The 25,563-nt window shown below is 51.5% G+C and overlaps 1 protein-coding gene across 1 annotated transcript in view; it reads left to right on the top strand.

The window, feature by feature from the left end:
* LOC135892215 (B-cell receptor CD22-like) overlaps window positions 1–25,563 on the top strand; it is a 63,243-nt gene that overhangs the window by 3,244 nt on the left and 34,436 nt on the right. The window contains exons 4-7 of the mRNA XM_065419924.1: window positions 4–148; window positions 4,823–4,947; window positions 6,580–6,843; window positions 8,865–9,128. Coding sequence (XP_065275996.1) covers window positions 4–148; window positions 4,823–4,947; window positions 6,580–6,843; window positions 8,865–9,128 — 798 coding nt within the window. The remainder of the gene's footprint in view (window positions 1–3; window positions 149–4,822; window positions 4,948–6,579; window positions 6,844–8,864; window positions 9,129–25,563) is intronic.

Raw genomic sequence — 25,563 nt, 5'->3', positions numbered from 1 at the left:
CAGATGCCCCTAAGGGAGTCCAGTTGAACGCGACACCCGGAGAGACCATCCGAGAGGGGGACAGACTCGTGCTGATGTGCATGACCAAGGGCAGCAACCCCTCCATCTTCATGTACAGCTGGTATAAGGACACACAGTACATGCACCAGTGACTCATAGACTCATAGATTTTAAGGTCAGAAGGGACCATTATGATCATCTAGTCTGACCTCCCGCATGATGCAGGCCACAAAAGCTGGCCCACCCACTCCTGGAATAATTCTCTCCCTTGACTCAGATGTTGAAGTCCCCAAATCGTGATTTAAAGACTTCAAGTCACAGAGAATCCTCCAGCCAGCGACCCCTGCCCTATGCTGCAGAGGAAGGCGAAAAACCTCCAGGGCCTCTGCCAATCTACCCTGGAGGAAAATTCCTTCCCGACTCCAAATATGGCGATCAGTAGAACCCCGAGCATGCGGGCAAGATTCTCCAGCCAGACCCTCCGAAAAAAGTTCTCTGTAGTAACTTTTAATATCCCATCATTGACCATTGTTACTAATTACCAGCGATGGCACGTTATTGACCTATTGACTAAAATCACGTTATCCCATCAAACCATCCCCTCCATAAACTTATCAAGCTTAATCTTAAAGCCAGAGAGGTCTTTCGCCCCCACTGTTTCCCTCGGAAGGCTGTTCCAGAACTTCACCCCTCTGATGGTTAGAAACCTTCGTCTAATTTCAAGCCTAAACTTCCCGACGGCCAGTTTATATCCATTTGTTCTCATAGACTCATAGACTCATAGACTTTAAGGTCAGAAGGGACCAATATGGTCATCTAGTCTGACCTCCCGCATGATGCAGGCCACAAAAGCTGACCCACCCACTTTCCCTTGAAGTCTTTAAATTAAGTCGCAGAGAATCCTCCAGCTTGCGACCCCTGCCCTATGCTGCGGAGGAAGGCGAAAAACCTCCAGGGCCTTTGCCAATCTACCCTGGAGGAAAATTCCTTCCCGACCCCAAATCTGGCGATCAGTAGAACCCCGAGCATACAGGCAAGATTCTACAGCCGGACCCTCATTTTACCAGCGATGGCACGTTAATGCCTAATTGACTAAAATCACGTTATCCCATCAAACCATTCCCTCCATAAACTTATCTAGCCTAATCTTGAAGCCAGAGAGGTCTTTCGCCCCCACCGTTTCCCTCGGAAGGCTGTTCCAAAATGTCACCCCTCTGACGGTTAGAAACCTTCTTCTAATTTCAAACCTAAACTTCCCCATGGCCAGTTTATATCCATTCGTTCTCGTGTCCACATTAGTACTGAGCTGAAATAATTCCTCTCCCTCCTTGGTATTTATCCCTTTGATATATTTAAAGAGAGCAATCATATCCCCCCTCAGCCTTCTTTTGGTTAAGGTAAACAAACCGAGCTCCTCGAGTCTCCTTTCATACGACAGGTTTTCCATTCCTCGGATCATCCTAGTGGCCCTTCTCTGTACCCGTTCCAGTTTGAGTTCATCCTTTTTAAACATGGGAGACCAGAACTGCACACAGTACTCCAAATGTGGTCTTACCAGTGCCTTGTACAATGGAACCAGCACCTCCTTATCCCTACTAGAAATACCTCGCCTAATGCATCCCAAGACCGCATTAGCTTTTTTCACGGCCACGTCACATTGCCGACTCATAGTCATCCTGCGGTCAACCAGGACTCCGAGGTCCTTCTCCTCTTCCGTTACTTCCAACCAATGCGTCCCCAGCTTATAACTAAAATTCTTGTTAGTCATCCCTAAATGCATCACCTTACACTTCTCACTATTAAATTTCATCCTATTACTATTACTCCAGTTTACAAGGTCATCCAAGTCTCCCTGCAGAATATCCCGATCCTTCTCCGAATTGGCAATACCTCCCAACTTTGTGTCATCCGCAAACTTTATCAGCCCACTCCTACATTCGGTTCCGAGGTCAGTAATAAATAGATTAAATAAAATCGGACCCAAAACCGAACCTTGAGGAACTCCACTGGTAACCCCCCTCCAACCTGACAGTTCACCTTTCAGTACCACCCGCTGCAGTCTCCCCTTTAACCAGTTCTTTATCCACCTCTGGATTTTTATATCGATCCCCATCTTTTCCAATTTAACCAATAATTCCTCATGCGGTACCGTATCAAATGCTTTACTGAAATCGAGGTATATTAGATCCACCGCATTTCCTTTATCTAAAAAATCTGTTACTTTCTCAAAGAAGGAGATCAGGTTGGTTTGGCATGATCTACCTTTCGTAAAACCGTGTTGTAATTTGTCCCAATTGCCATTGACCTCAAGGTCCTTAACTACTTTCTCCTTCAAATTTTTTTCCAAGACCTTGCATATTACAGATGTTAGACTAACAGGCCTGTAGTTACCCGGGTCACTTTTTTTCCCCTTCTTGAAAATAGGAACCACATTAGCTATTCTCCTGTCAAACGGTACCACCCCTGATTTTACAGATTCATTAAAAATTATCGCTAACGGGCTTGCAATTTCTCGCGCCAGTTCCTTTAATATTCTCGGATGAAGATCATCCGGTCCACCCGATTTAGTCCCGTTAAGCTGTTCGAGTTTGGCTTCTACCTCGGATACGGTAATGTCAATCCCCCCTCCTATATTCCCATCCGTCACGCTGCCACTATTCCTAAGCCCTTCTTTAGCCTCATTAAAGACCGATGCAAAGTATTCGTTTAGATATTGTGCCATGCCTAGATTATCCTTAATCTCCACTCCATCTACAGTCTTCAGCGGTCCCACTTCCTCTTTCTTTGTTTTCTTCCTATTTATATGTCTATAAAACCTCTTACTATTGGTTTTAATTCCCCTCGCAAGGTCCAACTCTGCACGGCTTTTGGCCTTTCTTACTGCATCTCTACATGCTCTGATCTCAATAAGGTAGGTTTCTTTGCTGATACCTCCCATCTTCCACTCCTTGTACGCTCTCTGTTTTTTCTTAATCACCCCTCTGAGACGCTCGCTCATCCAGCTCGGTCTAAATCTTCTGCCTACGAACCATTTTCCCTTTCTCGGGATACAGGCCTCCGACAGCTCCTGCAACTTCAATTTGAAATAATCCCAGGCGCCTTCCGCCTTTAGATCCTTAAATTTGTTAGTCCAATCCACTTCCCTAACTAGTCGCCTTATTTATTAAAGTTAGCCCTTTTGAAATCGTAAACCTTAGTCTCCGATTTAATTCTGTTAATCCTTCCATTTAGTTTAAACCGAATCAGCTCATGATCACTCGAGCCAAGGTTGTCCCGTACAACCATTTCCTCAACGAGGTCCTCACTACTCACCAAAACCAAATCTAAAATGGCATCCCCTCTCGTCGGTTCAGCAACTACTTGATGAAGGAATTCATCAGCTATCACGTCTAGGAAAATCTGAGCCCTATTATTGTTACTAGCATTTGTTCCCCAATCTATATCCGGGAAGTTAAAGTCTCCCATGATTACACAGTTCCTATTAGTATTTACTTCCCTGAAAACATTAAAGAGTTCTCTGTCCATATCCAGGCTAGATCCCGGCGGTCTATAGCACACCCCAATCACTATCCCAGGGGAGGCTCTAGTAGTTCTTTTACCCAATGTGAGTATTGCCCAGACAGACTCCGTCTTATCCATTCCATCACTTATTATTTCTTTACAGTTTACCTCATTATTGACATACAATGCTACTCCCCCACCTTTACCTTTGTTCCTGTCTTTTCTAAACAGCACATACCCTTCCATACCTGTACTCCAGTCATGACTACCGTTCCACCACGTTTCAGTTATTCCTACGATATCCGGTTTCATTTCTTGGACCAGGAGCTCCAATTCCTCCATTTTGTTACCTAGGCTTCTTGCATTGGTGTATAAACATCTTAATTTATGCTGTTTAGCCCCTCTCACATTCATTATTAAATTTGGTACGGTCACCATTCCGCCAGTTAGACCTATTAGTCTAGTATCCATCCCCCCCCTCCTCCTTTTGTCCAATCTCTTCCCCCTGGCTATATCCGTTCTTATCCCGTCGTCGTCCCTCTCAATGTTATAATCTGCTGTGGAGATTAACTGGACATCTCCCAACCGTCTCCCCCAAATTCCTAGTTTAAAGCTCTTTTGATGAGATGAGCCAGCCTCCCTCCCAGAAGTCTATTTCCTTCCCTACTTAGGTGAAGTCCATCCCGTGAGAACAGTTTTCTGTCCCCAAAAGCCTCCCAGTGGCCATACATCCCAAAGCCCTCCTTATAGCACCACTCCCTTAGCCAGCTATTTATCATCACAATCCTGTCACCCCTTTGCTGCCCTTCTCTAGGAACAGGCAGAATCCCACTGAAGATGATCTGAGCCTCGATTTCCTTAAGCGTCTTCCCCAGCCTGGCATAATCTCCCTTGATTCTCTCCAGCGAGAACCTAGCCGTGTCATTCGTTCCTATGTGAAGGATGATCAAGGGGTTCTTACCTGCTCCTTTTAGGATCCTTTTCAACCGCAGGTCCACATCCCGTATCTTAGCGCCCGGTAGACAGCACACCCTTCTGTTCTCTGGGTCCGCCCTGGTCACAGGCCTGTCTAACCTCCTCAATAAGGAGTCCCCAATTACATACACCTGCCTTTGCCTGGTGACAGTGCGATCTGCTAATCTATCCCCTGTTCCCTCTAGTTGCAACCCCTGTCCATTCCTATTTTCCCTTATAATTCCCCTTATGCCATCCTGTAGCCTCCTGGGGCCCAGATTTGGTGCTGTCTCCATCAACTCCTCCCCTCCTTCTATGGGACTAGCCACTCTTCTCTTCTTCTTCTATGAGTCTATGAGTCTATGAGTCAGTGGCAGGAGCAGAGGCTGGAGTTTGAAGCCAAGGGGGACGAGCATTCCGGCTCCTATCTCTGCCAAGCCACCAATGAAATACAGATGGTCCCATCCCCAGCGCTGCGGATAGACGTCCAGTGTGAGTGTGGGGGCTGGGGCCAGACGGGAAGGCAGGGTCTGTGGAACTGCCCGAGACTAGATACCTCTTCTGAGCACAAGGAGGGAGACTAGGAGAGGATGTTATTGGGCTTCCCTAGACACTTGTGATATGGACATCAGAGGAGGTGAAATAGGCAGGGTTTGTGGCATCGGAAAAGACAGGAACTGAAGTTAAAGGGGAATCTCCATTAGCTCTTAGCAGTACAAGGCCTCTGACACACAGCATGGCAGTTCTGGTTCCAGCCAGCAGAGGGCAATGTGCCAATCTCTCACAAATGCAGAGGCAGATCTGACCCATTCCCTCCAGCAGGGGGAGTGCTTACCGGCGCAGAGCAGGATTCAACCTCTCCAGCAGGGGGCAGCAGAGACACACACACGGTTCACGGGGGGGGGGCGGGAGAAAAACAAACCGCAAATGCTAGAACAATTGATTTTATTGCACTCGGGCAAAAAGGAGAAAAATGGGAAATTTCAAAAATGTGGCATTCCCCCCTCCCCAAATCGGCCCATTTTGAAGCAGAAGCGACTCGGCTGTTTCAAAGATTTGAAAGTTTTTTCAACCTGTCACCTCTCGGGAGAGCCAGAGAGCGTCTTGCTCCTGAATGAATTCGGCGGGTCACGCTTGGTCCCTGGCATATGCAGAAAACATTGTGTGATGCAAGAGGAACATTCACTTTTGGGGTGAAATGTCCCGGATTCTGCTAAAAAACCCACAGACCAAAAAGCACTTTCCCTCCCCCCACCCCCGCAGCTTTTGGAGACAGACAGAAAATTGCCACAGACAGATAATTTGTTTCACTGGACAATTGGTTTGGTTTTGTGGGGTGGGGGTGGGGCGCAGCCTGTTGAAAATCCAAACATATTCAGGGTTTTGAACTTTTCCTGAGATCGTGTGACGGGTTCACGCACTAGAGCGGCGTCTCCTGCTGGCCGTCTGGGGGATTAGCACCCTCCTGGTGGTGTGTCGCCGTCATCGTCACCACCTGCAGACCTGCTGCGCCTCTAACCTCTGTCTCTGCTGCTTGAGTTCCCTGGGCCACGTCCCCATGGCCCCAGCATCTCCTTCGCCCTCTTCTCAGGGCCTCCCAGCCTGCTAGGAACCCCGTCCTCTCTCCTTGGGCACCCTGCAGACACCCACTGCCTCTGCCGCTGCCCCTGCAGCTCCTTTTATGTGAGCCCTCTGGGTCCTGATTGGCTGCTCCGTTCAGCCGCTCTCTGATTGGCTGCTCCCTGCACAGCCTCCCGAGGCTGCTTTTAACCCCTTGCTTTCCGGTGTGGGGTGAACACCCCATCACAGACCAGAAAATGATTTTTTTCACGGGAAACGCCTGGGGAGTTTTCGTTGAAAACACAAACATTTCAGATGTAACCCTCCAGAACTTCCTGAGAGAAATAATGGCCATTTCCCCAAATCAGGCAGGGCTCTGCAGTGACACTGCCTCAGTTTCCCCACTCTACCTCTAGAGAAAGGATTGGCCAGTGCGACAGGTGTTCACCGGGGAACTAAGTTCAGTTTGTTCTCTGCCACTGGACTCCCGGAGTGACCTTGGTCCATTCATTTAGAGTTTCCCACAGAATAATCCATTTAAATCAGGGCCGTTTTATTCCCCAGATGCCCCAAAGGACGCGCGTGTTGAACTGGTGACAGGCTCTCAGATCCAGGAAGGGACCATGGTTGTGCTCAGCTGCTCCTGCAGGGCTCATCCGCCCGTCAGCAGCTACAGCTGGTACAGAAACGGGCAGCACCTCCCAGCACAAACCCAGCAGGAGCTTCACTTCGACAAGATCCATCCCGACCAGTCCGGTTCCTACCACTGTGAGCCTCGGAACAGAGTCGGGATGTCGGAATCGCCGGCCATTACAGTGGACGTACAGTGTGAGTAGCCAGGGGACCAGCAGAGGGCGCTGCAGCTGGGTGGGGTATCCAGGATCTGCACTCCAGCTTGGCGTGGCAGAGCCTGCATGAATCCCGGAGGGGCAGGAGCCATAGCCTCCCCCTAGGACCTCCTTCCTGCCTCTGAAGAGGCATTGGTGTGAGCGGTGGGATCCCGTTATGTACCTCAGCATCCAGGGTATCTGTGCACGGGTGGGGTGCTCTCCTCCTCCTGCTTCACAGAGTCCCCGATTGGGCACAGGGCCTCAGCACAGCAGGGCTGAGAGTTAACATCCCTTTGGGATGGCTCCTCGTTCTCCAACAACAGGCTCAGGCTCTCTGCAGACTCAGTCACACTCAGGGCAGCTCCCTCCTCTCCAAGCGACAGGCTCAGACTCTCTGCAGACCCAATAAGTGTTGCTCTGTCAGTCGCACTTGGGGTAGCTCCCTCTGTGACGGGCTCCCCCCGGGGTGCCTCTTGGAACTGGGGTACCACTGATCCCATCTGACCCACCAGCCTGGGCGCCCTGTCACACTGTGGTGCTGTGATCAGTTGCCAAGCTCCCCAAGCCTGCTCTTTCAGCAGCACACACCCAGAGAGGGACACACCCAGCTGCAGCTTCACACACAGATGCTGAGATCAGCTCTGCATGGGAAGGCTCCGCTAAGGCACCTCTCAGTTGCTAAGGCACGCACCCCCCTCTGGAGTGTAAACCCCAAATGATACCGTCTTGTACTGCACAGGGAACTGTACAGCGCAAGCTCATACAAGTCGCCCCCTCCCTCAATGTGGCGAGAGGGAAGCAACAGCTTTCTGTCCCCAGTTATAATTCCCACACGCTGGTTTTAGACAAAACCAACACAAGTTTGTTAACTACAAAAGATAGATGTTAAGTGATGATAAGTGATAGCAAACAGATCAAAGCAGATTATCTAGTAAATAAACAAAACCGCAAACTGAGCTGAACACACTAGCTAGGTAGGATATGAATTAGCAAATTCTCACCCTGAGTGATAAACAGGCTGGCAGATTCTTAAGGCACAAGTGGCCTTGGCTTTCCCAGGTTTTCATACACAGGCTAAAAATCCCTCTAGCCTGGGACCATCACTTCCCACAGTTCAGTCCTTGCCCCTCAGGTGTTTCCAGGTGTGTTGTTGTCGGGAGAGTGAGGTACCATCATTTCCCCACTTGTATATCTTCTTCCCTGTTGCTGGAAAGCTCTTTTGCTGTGACCTGGGTCAAACGGTTCCCATTGTGCAGTGCTATCTCTGAGAGGTTTCTATTGCACACAGTTCCTGGGGTAACCCTGGTGATTGTCTGCATTTCCTCAATGAGCCATTAACATTGTTTGGCCTTTATACTGTTGTACCTGAAAGGCTGCTTGTGGGTGTTTTCAACCTCACAACATGTTTCAGTAACACATACATAGCCAAACTTCATAAATCCACATATGACGATAGCACGTACAATCCAACGAGATATTAATGTCTAGCAGATCAAGACTTTTAGCATGATACCTCACAAGGAATACTTTGTACAAAACATAGCCTAATTACATGACAGTGGTGACTATTGGGGTGCCAGGGTGTCACACCCTCCTCTCCCAGCAATCAGCTCAGGCTCTCTGCAGACTCAGGCAGGCATCGGCTACACTCAGGCTACGTCTACACTAAGGGGGGGTCGATTTAAGATACGCAAATTCAGCTACGCGAATAGCTTAGCTGAATTCAACGTATCTGGTCCGACTTACCCCGCTGTGAGGACGGCGGCAAATCGACCGTCGCAGCTCCCCCGTTGATGGCACTTACTCCTACCTGGGCTGGTGGAGTATGCACATCGATTCGGGGATCAATTTTCGCGTCCCGACGAGACGCGATAAATCGATCCCCGAGAGATCGATTTTCTACCGCTGATCCAGGTGGGTAGTGAAGACCAGCCCTCAGGCAGCTCCCTCCTTTTTATTTCCTGCCTATAACCCTCCGCCCCAACACTGAGACACACCCTGATCTCGATTATTTTCCAGACGCCCCCAAGGAGGTACGAATCACCCTTGAAAACCGCCAGCACATTCGGGAAGGCGATGCGGTGACGCTGAACTGCTCCGTGGGCAGCAGTAACCCCCCAGTGACTAAGTACACGTGGTACAAGGATAACAGCCAGTATCAGGAGACCCAAGAGAGCGTCCTGACCTTCCCTGCCACAAAGGAGCGGTCTGGTAGCTACAGCTGTGAGGCTCAGAACGCGATCAGCTATAGACAGTCTTCGTCTGTCTCAGTGGATGTGCAGTGTAAGTAATCGCCTCCTGGCTTCTCAGGCAAAGTCTTCTTGGAATTTTCCACTGCAAAATTTTAATGAAAAAAAATCGTTTTGTTCTTCCGGCTCGACATTTTTTTTCCATTGGTGCTTTTTGAAGAGCAAAAAAAAATCAATTTTCTCCCCTTAGAAAAAATGGTCTTTGTCTCTCATTATTTAGCCTTTTAAATTTTGTTCATGCTTTTCTAATGAGAAAAGTGACTTAACCCCCACCCCCTTCCCCCCTCCTTTTATTTTCTAACAGAAAAGTAGGGGTGAAAAGCAATACAAATTGTGAGTTGGTTGTATTGTGCAGCCTTTTCTCATTATTATTATTTTTTAAAAGTCTTTTTCACATTTTCCAATGGGAAAATGACTTTTTTTAAAAAAATTCTGCTTGATTATCCACTGGAAAAGTGAGAAAAGATGTTTGAAAAGCTGTGTTTTTCTCTCACCACCTAGCCTTTACAAAAACAGAAAATCATTTTTTCATGCTTTTTCCATTTTATTGTCACTGAAAAAGTGCAAAAAAGTTTTTAAAAGTATTATTTACGTTCACGATTTAGCCTTTCATTTAAAATATATACCTTTCATGCTTTTTCATGGCTTAATTCACTTTATTTTTCACTGGAACAGTATCAGAAAAGTTTGTAAAAGTGTTATTTTATCTTACTACATAGTGGGTTTTATTAAAAAACAACAACAACCCCTTTTCATACTTTCCAGTGGAGGAAAGTGACTTTTTGGACTTTTTCCACTGAAAAAAATAGGGAAAAAAGTTTTGTTTTTTTTTATGTTTAGAAATGACCAGAAAGTGTTTCCCCCATAATTTCCCCCCTCTTTTACCCCTTCACAGTTTTTTCCAGTAAAGAACTCAACAATGGTGAGAACTTCACTGCAATCTCACAACCAAAATTTGTCCAAAATGATACAAGAAATGATTCCCCTCTCCCCGCAAAATGTTACATTTAGAATATTTTTTCCAACCAATTTTTTGTTGTCAGAAATGACTGTTATTCCCTGTGAGACAAAGCTTTTGGGGGTGAACCCCCTGTTTTCTGGTGAAAATAGATCTGCTGAAAAAGCCTCAGGCAGGTCTGGTTGTCATCTCAGGGGCTTTGGGGGCAGCCCTGAATCTAAGCTGAGCTAGACACACCTGGGTCACGGCGGGGAGTCCGCTGTGGGAAGCGCTTACAAGCAGAGTGCCAGAAGGAGCCCAGCCGGATTGGACTCTCGTCCCGTCGGCCTTAGGGTCGCACAGTGCGTGGATATGAGGCCTTCTGGGGTGATGGAGACGGAGAACTGAAGGAGCAGAGCGCTGGAATTTGTCCCACCTGTAAAGCTAAGCAGGGAGAGGCTGGCCCAAGAGGCCGTGTGATCTCTGGGTCACTAGGCTCCTGTTCTACCTCTGAAGCTCAGCAGGAACAGGTGGGGCCAGTGGCTGGAAGGGAACCCAGGAGGGAAAATCCCTGCTTTCTATTGAAATAGAGCAGGGGTAGGCAACCTACGGCACGTGTGCCAAACACGGCACGCGAGCCGATTTTGAGTGGCAGACAGCTCCCTGCCGCGGTCCCAGCCCCACTCAGCCCCCCGCCCACTGCTCTCCCCTGCGGGGGCAGAAGCTTGGTTCTGCAGCAGCCAAGCTTCCCCCCTCCCCAGCTTCTTCCCCCAGCGTGGTGCTTTCCTGCCCCTCCTCCTCTCCGTCCCTGCGCCAATCAGCTGATGGCCCTAGCGAGGGGGAGGGGGAAGAGCGGCAGCGTGCACACAGCTCCGTAGAGGAGGCAGAGAGAGGTGGGGTCGGAGCCTTGGAGAAGGGGGTGGAACAAGGCATATCCCTTCCAGCCCCCTGCCATGAGCCGCTCCCCCCACGAGCCGAGCACCCCAGCCCTCTGCCCTGACCCCCACACACACACTCAGCCTTCTGCCATGCACTCCCCACACCCCAACACACCCCCAGCCCTCTGCCCTGAACCCCCCCACATCCCAACACACACCCAGCCCTCTGCCCTGAACCCCCCCACATCCCAACACACACCCCAGCCTTCTACCCTGCACCCCCACACACCCCAGCCCTCTGCCCTGAACCCCCCCACCCCAACACACACCCAGCCTTCTGCCCTGCACGCCCCCCAGACCCCAGCCCTCTGACCTGACCCTTGAACCCTCCACACCCCCAGCCCTCTACCCTGACGCCTGAAACACTCCCCCCCCTCCCCAGGTCTGGGGTCCCGGCCATAGGCCCTGCTCAGCCCGCTGCCGGCCTAGGTGAACAGAACCCCAGGCTGGCAGCGAGCTGAGCAGGCGGGTGGCGTAAGATCAGCATTTTAATTTAATTTTAAATGACGCTTCTTAAACATTTTGAAAAGCTTGTTTACTTTACATACAATAGTTTAGTTATATAATATAGACTTATAGAAAGAGACCTTCTAAAAACATTAACATGTATTACCGGCACGTGAAACCTTAAATTAGAGTGAATAAATGAAGACTTGGCACACCACTTCTGAAAGGTTGCCTACCCCTGGAATAGAGTAACCAGAGGAGTGGTATGGGAGGCTGTAATCAGGGCCGGCTCTAGGATTTTTGCCGCCCCAAGCAAAAAAAATTTTGGCTGCTCCCCACCCACTAGTGCCCTCCCCCACCCCCTGCCGCCCCAGCCCTGGGCTCTCTCTTCCCTCCCCCCACCCACCAGTGCCCTCCCCCACCCCCTGCTGCCCCAGCCCTGGGCTCCCCCCCCCCGAAACGTGACCTCCTTGTTCACCACAGCAATCCCCGTTTACACTTGCAGTGGGGATCAAACCGTTTCTCCTATTTTTATTTCACTTTAGTATAAAACTTGCACCTCCCCGTCCCCCACAACCCCATCTGTAGTGCTCCAAATGCACATGGAAGGCATAGAGACTAACCCTCATACCTTGTACCCGGCAAGGGATGGGGATTTAGTAAAGAGGGTTCAGGCGGAGGAGCGGGTGTGGGGGTGCTTGGGGGCTCTACACTGGCAGAGAAGCGGGGTGTGATGTACTCATGGAGGAGGGTGGAGGAGGAGAGGGGGTATCAGGAGGGTTGCGGGAGAAGAGGTGCAGGGGAAGGGGGAGGTGCGGGAGGAGAGGGCTGGGGGAGGGTACAAGGGGAGAGGTGCGGGTGAAGGAGTGATGGGGGGGAAGGTACAAGTGGAGGGGCAGCGAACGGGATGAGGGTGCAAGGGCTGAGAGGGGCAGGCGCTGACAGCTGCTTCCCCAGCCCCATGCAGGCAGAGCCGAGAGGACAGACACTGACCCCCCAGGTGCCTGAGCCGCGGGGGTCCCCCAGCAGGGCAGTATCCCCCGCTGCCCCGCTCGGAGCCGGGCTCTGCCTCTCCCCGCCCAGGGCAGGCAGCGCAGGGCTGAGGCGGGGGAGCTGCGCGGTGGGCTGGGTCCGGGGGCCGCCGCAGCCCGGGCTCAGCTCCGGGGGATGATGCTCGGGCTCTCCAGCGGCCGGGCAGCCTGGACTGCATCCAGCCTGTGGAACTCAGGCTGCCATGAGCGCCATCTAGCGACTGACGCCAGAACTGCAGTGTCAGTTCCACCTCAGCCTGAAAGCCTCAGCTGACAGGGAACATCTTGGTTTAGGGCCGGCTCCGGCTTTTTGCGCCCCAAGCAAAAAACAAAAAAAAAGGGGGCGGGGGGCTGGAGTGCCGCCCCTTGGAAAGTGCCGCCCCAAGCACATGCTTCGAGTGCTGGTGCCTAGAGCCGGCCCTGCATGGGGGGTCGTGAGCTGTCAGCCTCCACCCTAAACCCCACTTTGCCTCCAGCATTTATAATGGTGTTAAATATATAAACAAGTATTTTTAATTTATAAGACGGGTCGCACTCAGAGGCTTGCTATGTGAAAAGGGTCACCAGTAAAAAAGTTTGAGAACCACTGCTCTAGCCCTTTAATCAAACAGGCAGGGGCTGGACTACGTCTCCCATGATGCACCACAGCCAGGGATTCCAATGACGCGCCCTCCCCGCACCAAGAGGGAGCAGGTGGTGCATCGTAGGAGATGTAGTTCAGCCAGACAGCCCAGCTGACAGAGGAGACTGAGTACATGAGGCACAGGAACTGCAAGTCCCATGATGCACCACACCGAAGGACTCCTATGACACCCCTGGAATCATGGGATTTTGAGAGATGTTGGTTTTCATTAAAAAAAAATGTTTCTAATAGAGTTGGCCAGGAAATGTTTTTTGTTTTTCTTTTCCCAGAGGTGCAGGGGAAGGGGGGAGGTGCGGGAGGAGAGGGTTGGGGGAGGGTGGGAAAGCTCCACTTTTCATAGAAATGTCAAAACCCGAAATATTTCAATTGAAAATGGCTTGACGGGAGTTGTAGTTTGGGGGCCTCGTGCTCCCATTCTCTTCTGTGGGCCAGGTGCTCTAGCTGGACTACATCTCCCACGATGCACCCTGGCTATGGATTCCTATGAGGCACCCTTCCCATCAGCAAGAGGGGAGATAGTGGTGCACCATGGGAAATGTAATCCAGGTGGGCAGCACACCCTCTTGGGGAGGGTGAGAGGGAAGGACTTCGCGTCTGAGCCTCAGGTCTGCTTTCTCCAAAGCCATGGGTTCAAATCTTGCCAGATTCAGTTTGCTCCTGCGGCAGATCAGTGGAACTGGCTGAGGTTGATGCAGCGTGGGGAGGATACAATCCCATGCTACAGCTCCCAAGACTTAGCCTTTGCCCCGGTGATTTGCTCGCAGTTCCCTTTCTGCCAGCTGTTGTGTTAGGTCCTACGTCCTTCTTCCACCCGAGAGGTGTCCGCGCCTTACTGCTGGGGGAGCTGCCCCACCCCAGAAGTGGCTGCATCTTAGCACCACATATCATGATCCATCCCCATCCATCCTCACTGTGTGGTTCTTACCCAGCTGCCATCCATCAGCAAACGGGGTTCAAAAATCTGCTGCAGGGTTGATCCAATAACCCTCCTTTCTCCTTTCCAGTCCCCGTGGCACCTGCGTACATCATAGGACCTACAGTTGCGCTTGTCCTATTGCTGCTGGTGGGGCTGGTCGGCGTCACAGCTTGGAGGTATTTGCGCTTTGGCAAACCGGTAATATCCACGTCTCTGATCGTCTGGCAATCCCCATCTCCTCCCGCCGGCCTTTGCCGGAGAACCCCGCGCAATCCAGGGCTGAGAATTGCAGAGCCAGTTCAGATGCATGGACACCCAGTTGGGGGGAGGTGATTGAATGGTGGTGGTTGGGTCTCACACAGATACCTGACCCCCACGAGGGGCCTGGGAAGGGCTGGGCGGCCTCCTGGTTAAACGGCTGGGCTGGGCGTCAGGAGAGCAGCGGACAAGCCCAGGTAGGAGGTTCTATTTTGTGGGAGCCTTTGTCCTGTTCCTTCCCCTCCTGAACCAAAGCAGATGCAGGGCCGCCCGGGGGGGGGCAAGTGGGGCAATTTGCCCCAGGCCCCCACGAGAATATAGTATTCTATAATATTGCAACTTTTTTTTATGGAAGGGGCCCCCGAAATTGCTTTGCCCCAGGACCCCTGAATCCTCTGGGCAGCCCTGAGCAGATGATGTTTTGCCTCTGAGCTGTTGGTCTCCTTTATTTGTAGGAAGAGGCGGCGCAAACGCCAGGGAATGAGCAGCAATCCGGTAAGTGCGTCTATGGGGCTGGGAGCCAGGACGCCTGGGTTCTCTCCCTAGCTCTGCTGCTGACTCACGGCATGACTTTAGATGAGCTCTGTCCCTCAGTTTACCCCTCCATAGAACAGGATTATAAAATCCCCCCTCCCCCCCGAGCAGGACAGAAGGTCTTTCCAATCCCATGGGTAGTTTATCGGGGGAGGGGCTATGTGCAGTTTCCTTTGTTATTACACATCACCGAGCAGTCCCAGAGCAGTGGCTCCCGGCCTCACTTCTGCCTGTCTTGCAGCACCAGCCGGGCCCGGGGGAGACCCCGATGTCTGATCGCATCTATGAGAACACCCAGCACTCTGGCTTGGGGAAGCCAGCCCGCCTGGCCCCACCCGGGCCCCCCAGGTAACAGCAGGGCCTGGCTGTGAGCTACTGTGCAGGGACTAGGTGTTGGGCAGTGCCCATGTGTTAGGGTGAGCTTGATATGGCTTCTGCTGGGGGGGTAGGTCAGTGTGTGTGTCTTTGTGTCTGTCTGTCTGTCCCTGGCGCCCCCTGCTAGAGGGATGAGCCCTGTTCGGGGCGGGGGCTGGATCAGAGCCAGCACCCTAGACACTGGTCGACAAATGTTTTCTGTCGCACCCTCCCTTACCCATAATGAAATCTGTGAGCGCCCCACCCGCCTCCCCTGCCGGGAGCAGTCAGGAGATGGGGTCAAGGCCGGAGCTGGGAGTGGGGCTGGAGCTGGAGCTGGGGCTGGGGCAGAGCGGGGCTGGGAGGTGCTCCCTCCCTGCCCGGAAAGTTCCTCCGTGCCCTCCCATGGTGGTGCTCCCCATAGTTTGGGGACCACTGCTCTAGAAGGGAAAGGCCCTGTGCCCCCGTCCCCCCGAGCAAGCGAGTCCCCTGCTCTGGGGCTAGATTGGAGCCAGTGCCCCCTAGAGAGGAAAGGCCCCATTCCCCATATCCATGGCTCATGTCTGGTCTGGGAGCTTTAGCCCAGGGGTGCCCCCCCAGCCACTGACCCACAGGGGTTCTACGCTGTGACCGACGCAGCCTGTCCAATCCCCAGCCATGGCGCTGCAGCCGACCCAACGCTAGCAACCAAATGCCCTCGCGCCATCCCCAGCCCCTCTAATGGTCTCTCTTTCCGTGGCAGCGTGACCACCGAGGTGTGCCCGGGCTCTCCGGCCAGCACCAGGCAATCCCACATCTACAGCCAGCTGATGAACATGGGCGAAGTACCGCAGGTGACAACTCATTTCTCTGTGTATACGGGGCCCAGGACTCCTGGGTTCTATCCCTGGCTCTGGGAGGGGAGTGGGGTCTAGTGGGTTAGAGCCTGGGGAGGGGGCAGAGGCTGGGAGCCAGGACTCCTGGGTTCTATCCCAGCTCTGCCCCCTGTGAGATCAGCTCCCAGTGGCAGCGAGATCAGGCTGGGCTGGGTGCTCTGGGTCAGGGGGAGCACAGCTGCTGGGCAGGGGAGGGGGCATCGCCCAGCAGCTGGCGGGCACAGAGGTGGGCGGGAGGCTGAGTTACGGGGCTGGGGGTGACATGAAGAGGAGAGCACCCTGGAGGGAGGGCTCTGTATCGCCTGGGGCAGTGGGACAAGCTCTGGGCAGCTGGCGTTTGCAGAAATATTTCATCCACTGGCTGGGGCAGGGAATGGGGCCTGGGGCCTTTCCCCTGTAGGGGACCCCAGCTCTGATCCAACTGCTGGTGACTCCATAGCAGCATTACCTTGAGCTGATGGAGCTGCTCCATTAGCTGGCAGGAGTAGTAGAGCTGTTATCCCCAAGGGGGAGCTAAAGGAGTTGCTCCATTAGCCAGCAGCAGTGGTAGGGCTCTTATCCTACCTGTGTGTCTCCCACTACGGAGGTGACGCCCTTAACCAGTGTGTTTTGTGGCGATATAAGGGGACTCCAGAATGCCCAATGCTGTAATGATCATCAAGGCTAAAATTGTGGGTGGGGGAGGAGTTATTTTTAGGAGACAGCGTTGCCTAGTGGATAGAGCACTGGCCTAAGACACAGGATGCCTGGGTTCTCTTCCTGGCTTTTCCACCTGCCTGCTCAGTGACCTTGGCCAAGTCACTTTGCCATCTGGTGCCTCAGTTTCCCCAACCGTGTCTTGAGCTCTGCTGACATAAAGCTCCATGTCAGAGCTGGGCGTTGTCATTATTGTTCTTCACCCTAGGGTGACCCGGATGAGGTCCACTACTCGGCCATCCAGCTGCAGCCTCCCACCCGGAGAGCAGAGCCTGAAGCCGACCTCACCTGCGAATATGCTACTATTAACTGCTAGCATCCAGCTGCGGCTAACCTGGCGCCTCCCCCCACAGCCCCCAGCCAGCTGCACACGCTTGCTGCTAGCGCCGGCTTCTCGGCTAGGGATCCCGCGAGGCAGCGGAGGGGCAATGAGGAGACACGAGACAAACAGATTTCCAAGGCCAGAAGGGGCGAGTTTGGTTGGCTGGTCTGACCTGGGCCAGAGCCGACTCCCCCACATTCAGGGGTTACCTCCAGTAGAATCCTGCGACTGGCTGCACCGCTCCCCAGTTCCAGACGCCCAGAGATCACTTGGGGAGGGGTCAGAAAAGAGCCAGGAGAATGACTCAAGGATGGGAAGACAGGCCTGAGTCAGACTCCAGGCGCTCAGTCTATCCAGCGTCACACGGAGAAGGGTGAGGGGTGACTTAGTCCCCTCTAGAAATACCCCCCCCCCGGGACAGAAATCTGTGAGAGCAGCCCCTCAATCTAGCAGGCCCAAGGTCCAGCAGGCGGGAAGTTGAAGCTAGACAAATTTAGACTGGAAATAAGGTGGGAATTTATACCAGGGAAGGGAATTAACCCTGGGAACAATTTACCCAGGGTTGGGGCGGGTTCTCCATCAGGGAGGCCACTCATCCGGACAGTCTGGGTTTTGGCTTGTGTGTCCGGGTGCCATGTGACAACCCTGATGTCTGTTTTTATTTATCTGGGGGGGAAGAGGTGGAGCAGGGGCGGGGCCTTGAGGGAAGAGGCGGAGCAGGGGTGGGGACTTGAGGGACGAGGCAGAGCAGGGGGTGGGGCTTTGGGGGTCCAGTTACCAGCCATTAGAAAGGTGGAAACCCTGTTCTCCATTGGTGGCAATTCTGCCGTCGAGATGGGAGGTTTTGCTCAAAGGGCAGCTCTAGTTCAGCCAGTGATGAATTCAGGGCAGCCCCACAGCCTGGGCGACACACGAGGCCAGACTGGGTGATCTCCTCGCCCCCGGCTGAGCTGAGAATCTGGGAATTAGTCTCCAAATTCAGAGGTTTGCTAAGATCTGGATTCTTAGAGGTGGCCCCGTAAATGGAGCATTCAAGGGGGCGGCGCAGGGAGCAGAGGATGAAGGGAGGCACTAAGGCCCAGCTCCTGGAAGGGATTTTGGTGCCTAACTCTCCTGGGGCTTCACTCCCGCGGAAGGGCTGTTTCTGTCACTTCCCATTGACTCAATAGACATTCCAGGCTTCAGCGCGACGCAGACACAGCGCGGCTCTGCTGGACTCACACTATAAAGCTTTAGAACTAAAACACAAAGCGACGACTCTCTCGTTGGATCTGTGTGGCCCCGGGCTGGGAGAGAGACAAGGTGGTGACGGAATATATTTTATCGGACCAACTAGTGTTGGTGGAAGGGCCCCACTTTGGAGCGTCTCCGTTGGTCTGCAGAAGGAAACCAGGAGACTCCAGGCCCAGGTGGGACAGACTCTCACGGCTTGTTTCTCACATTGCTCAGGAAGTCGATGTGGCTGTTCTGTTTGGCTCCTTCCTTTGCCACGTTAGGAAGTTTCCATTTTCAATGGGAAAGTTCTGAGGCCACGGTCAAGCGCGACACCTCGTCCCTTCCACCGACAGACGTGGGGCCAGTAAAAGATCTTACCTCCCCCACCTCGCCTCTCTTAAACACCAACCGGCAACATCACGTGTTGAAATCTACAAAGTAAATAGCCGTCAATCAAACCGTAGCTGTAATTTTCCATGATTATTGACGGAAATGTTTCGTTCGGTGGGTGGGATACGGTAAAATTGACGTTTACCGCCATTGACCGAGGATAAAAATCGAATTCTTCCAAGCCTACATGTATTTATGCCAGACCAAGTGTCAGTGTGAGACCAGCCTTATCACCAATAACCAATAACCGCCCTTATTCTAAGTGAATGCACCGATTTCCTTGTGGCGGATTCTAGGCCCAGTTGCCAAACCTCTTGCTGAAGAGGCGTTCGCTTAGTACGTTCGCTTAGTACGTCCACAGGCTTTGAGGATTTGGTTTTTAGTGGCAAACGTCAATTTCGCCGTATTCACACCAACCGCCAAAACATATTTCCCTTGGTAATAATTGACATTGGCAGATGGGCCAAGTAAGAAAACTGAGGCTTGATTTAAGGATATTGAGTTGGCTATTTTGACTGTAGATGTTGACAATTCGTGTTGTAAAGTGTTCACTCTTTTAACCTCGACACATGCAGTCATGAAATAAATAGTGGCTGACACCCCACCCCACCCCCATACTTTCCTGCAATTAGGACAATTTAAATTGATAAATTTGGTTTAAAGGCCATTATTTTGGACAATTGTAAAAATTTTAAATCAATCAAAATCTGAAACGTGCTTAAGAATAAATATTGATAATATCTGTTGAACTTAGGGCTGTTGATTAATCGCAATTAACTCACACAATTAATTAAAACAATTATTGCAATTAAAAATATTAATCGTGATTAATCACAGTTTTAATTACACTGTTAAACAATAGAATACCAATTGAAATGTATTAAATATTTTGGATGTTTTTCTACATTTTCATACATATTGTATTCTGTGTTGTAATTGAAATCAAAGTCTATATTATTTTTGATTATAAATATTTGCACTGTAATAATGATAAACAAAAGAAATAGTATTTTTCAATTAACCTAATACAAGTTCTGTAGTGCAATTTCTTTGTTATGAAAGTGCAACTTACAAATATAGATTTTTTTGGTTACATAAATGAACTCAAAAACAAAACAAAGTAAAACTTTAGAACCTACAAGTCCACTCAGTCCTACTTCTTGTTCTGCCAATCGCTAAGAGAAACAAGTTTATTTTAGCAAACAAGACTTTAGCAAAACTTTTGATACGGTCTCCCACAGTATTCTTGCCAGCAAGTTAAAGAAGTATGGGCTGAATGAATGGACTATAAGGTGGATTCAAAGCTGGCTAGATTGTCGGGCTCAACGGGTAGTGATCAATGGCTCCATGTCTAGTTGGCAGCCGGTTTCAAGCGGAGTGCCCCAAGGGTCGGTCCTGGGGCCGGTTTTGTTCAATATCTTCATTAATGATCTGGAGGATGGCGTGGACTGCACTCTCAGCAAGTTTACAGATGACACTAAACTGGGAGGAGTGGTAGATACACTGGAGGGTAGGGCTAGGATAAAGAGGGACCTGGACAAATTAGAGGATTGGGCCAAAAGAAACCTGATGAGGTTCAACAAGGACAAGTGCAGAGTCCTGCACTTAATTGGATCCTTCCATCCTCACTGTTACAGACTAGGGACCGAATGGCTAGGAAGCAGTTCTGCAGAAAAGGACCTAGGGGTTACAGTGGACGAGAAGCTGGATATGAGTCAACAGTGTGCCCTTGTTGCCAAGAAGGCTAACGGCATTTTGTGCTGTATAAGTAGGGGCATTGCCAGCAGATCGAGGGCCGTGATCATTTCCCTCTATTCGACATTGGTGAGGCCTCACCTGGAGTACTGTGCCCAGTTTTGGGCCCCACTCTACAAGAAGGATGTGGAAAAATTGGAAAGAGTCCAGCGGAGGGCAACAAAAATGATTAGGGGGCTGGAGCACATGACTCATGAGGAGAGGCTGAGGGAACTGGGATTGTTTAGTCTGCAGAAGAGAAGAATGAGGGGGGATTTGATAGCTGCTTTCAACTACCTGAAGTGGGGTTCCAAAGAGGATGGATCTAGACTGTTCTCAGTGGTGGCAGATGACAGAACAAGGAGTAATGGTCTCAAGTTGCAGTGGGGGAGGTCGAGGTTGGCTATTAGGAAAAACTTTTTCACTAGGAGGGTGGTAAAGCACTGGAATGGGTTCCCTAGGGAGGTGGTGGAATCTCCTTCCTTAGAGGTTTTTAAGGTCAGGCTTGACAAAGCCCTGGCTGGGATGATTTAGTTGGGATTAGGTCCTGCTTTGAGCAGGGGGTTGGACTAGATGACCTCCTGAGGTCCCTTCCAACCCTGATATTCTATGATTTACATTTACAGGAGATAATGCTGCCCACTTCTTATTTACAGTGTCACCAGAAAGTGAGAACAGGCATTTGCATGGCACTTTTGTAGATGGCACAGCAAGGTAGTTACGTGCCAGATATGCTAAACATCCGTATGCCCCTTCATGCTTCTGCCACCAGAGGACACGCTTCCATGCTGATGACTCTTGTTAAAAAAATAATGTGTTAATTAAATTTGTGACTGAACTCCTTGGGAGAGAATTGTATCTGCACTGCTGTTTTCCCTGCATTCTGCCATATATTTCATGTTGTAGCAGTCTCGGATGATAGCCCAGCACATGTTGTTCGTTTTAAGAACACTTTCACTGCAGATTTGACAAAACACAAAGAAGCTACAGCCCTCGACCCAAGGTTTAAGAATCTGAAGTGCCTTCCAACATCTGAGAGGGACGAGGTGTGGAGCTGCTGTCAGAAGTCTTAAAAGAGCAACACTCTGATACAGAAACTACAGAACCTGAACCACCAAAAAGGAAAATCAACCTTCTGCTGGTGGGATCTCACTCAGATGATGAAAATGAACATGCGTCGGTCCGTACTGCTTTGGATTGTTATCGAGCCGAGCCCGTCATCAGCATGGACGCACGGCCCCTGGAATGGTGGTTGAAGCATGAAGGGACATACGAACCTTTAGCGCATCTGGCACGTAAATATCTTGCAGTGCCGGCTACAACAGTGCCATGCGAATACCTGTTCTCACTTTCAGGTGATATTGTAAACAAGAAGCGGCAGCATTATCTCCTGCAAATGTAAACAAACCTGTTTGTCTGAGCGATTGGCTGAACAAGAAGTAGGACTGAGTGGACTCGCAGGCTCTAAAATTTTACATTGTTTTATTTTTGAATGCAGTTTTTTATGTACATAATTCTACATTTGTAAGTTCAACTCTCATGATAAAGAGATTGCATTACTGTACTTGTATTAGGTGAATTGAAAAATACTATTTTTGTTTCTTAACAGTGCAAATATTTTAATCAAAAATAAATATAAAGTGAGCACTGTACACTTTATATTCTGTGTTGTTACTGAAATCAATATATTTGAAAATGTAGAAAACATCCAAAAATATTTAAATAAATGGTATTCTATTATCGTTTAACAGTGCGATTAATCGCAATTAATTTTTTTAATCACTTGCCAGCCCTAGTTGAAATTATAAACCAGTAAAAATCTCACACTCTCTATACAGCGATCTCCATATATACTGTGCACTCCTTTTATAACAATCACATCTGCTCCGGATTATTGGATTCTTATAAGCGGTCGCTTCTTGCAAGCGGAGTATAGGTATGATTTTGTCCCAGTGGTTTTGCTCACTGGTTTTGATACGCGATTGATTCTTATGACAGTGATTCTTATAACTGGAGTGCACTGTATATCTATCAAATCTGTAGAGGCCGCACCTATATATCCAAATAGCCACATATGTATTGTTCTGCATTGGTGTTCGAGAAGGCAGGGCCCAGAAATGACCTGGCTCCAGGAGCAGGAGGTGGGGAGTAGAAACAAGTGAACGTGTTTGCACGAAACTTTTTGTGATCAGGAAACACGGGTTCGGTGCCTCCAAAACATCGCACGATTTCAGGTGGGTTTTGCCAAATGGTTTCAGTAGAAGATAATATTAGGATTAAGCCCGCGCTGAGCCGTGACGTTAGACTGAGGCCTGGATCCTGTAGTAGGTCCAGCCACTGGGCGGTAATGGGTCCGATGGCAGGATCGGGGCCAAAGTATCTCCTCCTGGCTCAGGGTTAAAACACTGAGCTGTGGCTCCTGAAGGCGAGTGAGGGATCGCAATGCTAAGAGAGCCCTGGGGTGGGTAATATTGGGCAGCATGTACTCTCCTGGCCGTGCAGGTTGCAGGGCTGGAGGGTTTGGTTAATCAATCCACACATCGCAAGGGACTGTTCTGCACGGCCAGTGTCCCTCATGCCTAACCTAGGCCGGAGAACCTCCCCTAGGGGTCCCTGCATCCAGCCCAGATCTGGAGGGGGAAGAGTCAAGGTAGAGCATCATTAACTCTGCCCCTTTTCATGTGTGCCCTTAACTCTGCCCGCTTCATAGATTTCATCCCCAGATCTGGGGGTCGAGCTAGAGCGGGGCTTTTAGTGAGACACCGGATCGCCATGGAAGGACTCAAAGGTTTGGAGAATCTGCCCCCTCCCTGGGGTAGTTGTTGCGAGGGTCAAGTCCTCTCCTTGGGGAGAACCTGCCCCTTTTTTCCAGTCTGGATTTGTTTGGCTTCATCACCCAGCCAGGGATCTCGCTTTGCCTTTGTGGGGTGGGTTAAACAGCCTCTGCTCCCTGAAATCCCCTCCCAAGAGAGGTGCTGATAGACCCAGACCAAGGCATCTCTCTGCTGCCTTTGAGAGAAACTGAACAGCTCCAGCTCCTTCTGTCTCTCACTCCCCTACAGGAGTGTAGCAACTGCAGGTGAATTATTCCTCAGTTCATGGCTAGTCACTTTCACTGGCTCATATAACGGGGAGAGCTGGGTTTTGCTGGCTCTATGGGTCCATTGTCCAGGGCTAAGATTTCCGCGCTAAGCAGTGTTCGGCTCACCCCATCCTGCAGGAGGCTGGATCCCCCCAGGCTGTCATTCTTCTCACTTCCGAATAAAGCGCCCCCCTGTTCTCGGGGAGACACGGAGCCCGGCCCCAGTGTATTTCCTAACCCCCGAGTATTGTGTATTCGGTGTCTCAGGGTAACACGTAGGCACAACGCTCACGGGACAGCGTGCCAGGCGCTGTACAAACACAGAGCAAAACCCCACTCCCCTGCCCCGACGAGCAGCCAAGCGAGCCGTGGAGCTGTCTGGACAGGAGAAATTGCCCCAGGATTTTTGGCAATCCTCAGGGTGGTTTAATTTGTCGGGTGCTGAATTTCAGCTGCTGCACAGGGGCTCAGTTTTCAGCAGTTGAGGGGTTTGCTCCAAATCGGGCCTGAAGGTGGCATCTCGCAGGGCAGCACAAAAATAATCAATTCCCAGATCCCAGGGGAAGGTGAGAATCTGGGGCTGGGAGCAGCTCAACAGCGCCCTCTGCTGGGGGTCCGAGGAGCGAAGTATCTCAGGGCAGGTCTACACTACCCGCCTGAATTGGCAGGTAGATATCAATCTCTCAGGGATCGAATTATCACGTCTCGTCGGAACGCGCCAATCAATCCCCGAATCGACGCTTCTACTCCACCAGCGGAGGTAGGAGTAAGCGCCGTCGACGGGGGAACCGCGGAAGTCGATTTGCCGCCGTCGTCACAGCAGGGTAAGTCGGCTCCGATATGTCGAATTCAGCTATGCTGTTCGCGTAGCTGAATTTGCGTATCTTAAATTGACACCCCCCCCCCCCCCCGTAGTGAGGACGTAGCCACAGGGTGCACAAGGCGCGGGATGGGGAGAAAGCCGGGGTGGCCTCGTGTGGATCCCGTGTGCAGGGCGGGGGGCGGGGGGGGGGGAGGCAGTGTTTGGTTTTGGTGAAACCGAGACCAAAATTGTTTTAATGAAAAACCAGAGAGAGACAGACCCAAAGCAGCCAACGGGCCTGTGGGTCAGGCCCTCCTCCCTCCCCAATGCTGTGGGAGACCCAGATTCAAGCTCTTGCTCTGTTTGATTCACATTGGGGCATCGGGGCCAGCCCTGACTGCCAGGGGAGAGCCCCACCCCGCCCCCTGCACCACAGCGCCCCAAAGTGCCAGGGACAGTTCACAGCCCTCAGGAGCAGAGACCTATTGATTGAGGGGTGGGGGGCAATTGACCAACCAGACATGTGAAAATGGGGGACACACAGAGCTTCCCCCATATGCTCCAGCTGGCTCTGAAATTGACGGTAGATCTGAGAACCGCCTGGGGGCACCACTGATGCCTTCCGGCCCCCCCTCCTCCCCCAGCTCAGCTCTGCCCAGTCTCCCAATGGGGAGGGGGCACAGACTGATCCCCTGGCATGGGGGGAGCTGGTATTGGGGGACCCTGGTGCAGAGGGGAAATGGGGGCACAGAGAGCCCCTGCTAAGGGGAAAGAGGTTTCAGGGAGTCCCTGACTTACAGGGAGTGGGAGGGGGGCACACAGGGAGCTGTGGGGGATGGGGGGAGCTCTGCCAACACCCGCTATGAAGTGCGCTGCCCCCTGATAGAATGTTTCTCCTGAGCCCCACAGTTCTTTGCCCCGGAGCACCCCAAGGGGCTGGGTTAGTCTGGGAGCACAAGAGGGCAGGGACCGTCTCTCAGTGTGTCTGGGGGGCACTCGGCACAATGGGGCTGCACGGAGCTGGGAAAAGAACCCAGGAGTCCTGGCTCTCAGCCCCCCCCCCCGCTCTAACCACTAGCCCCCACTCCTGTCAGCAGGAGAAGGTGCAATTACCTTATAGCGCGTCCTGCAGCCACGGCTCCGGCAGCCGATCTGGCCGGGGGGCGGGGAGGGCTGAGCAATCAGTCTGGCGGCTCCAGAGGGGAAAGGGGAAATGGCACCGGGGCAGTGTGGGGGTGAGATTTCTGCGGGTGACCCCTGGGGGTGAGCTGGGGGGGGCGGGCCCCAGAGCGCCT

The sequence above is a fragment of the Emys orbicularis genome, chromosome 20 (assembly GCF_028017835.1).
Source record: "Emys orbicularis isolate rEmyOrb1 chromosome 20, rEmyOrb1.hap1, whole genome shotgun sequence".
NCBI lineage: Eukaryota > Metazoa > Chordata > Testudines > Emydidae > Emys > Emys orbicularis.
This window is presented reverse-complemented; position numbering and strand designations above follow the sequence as displayed.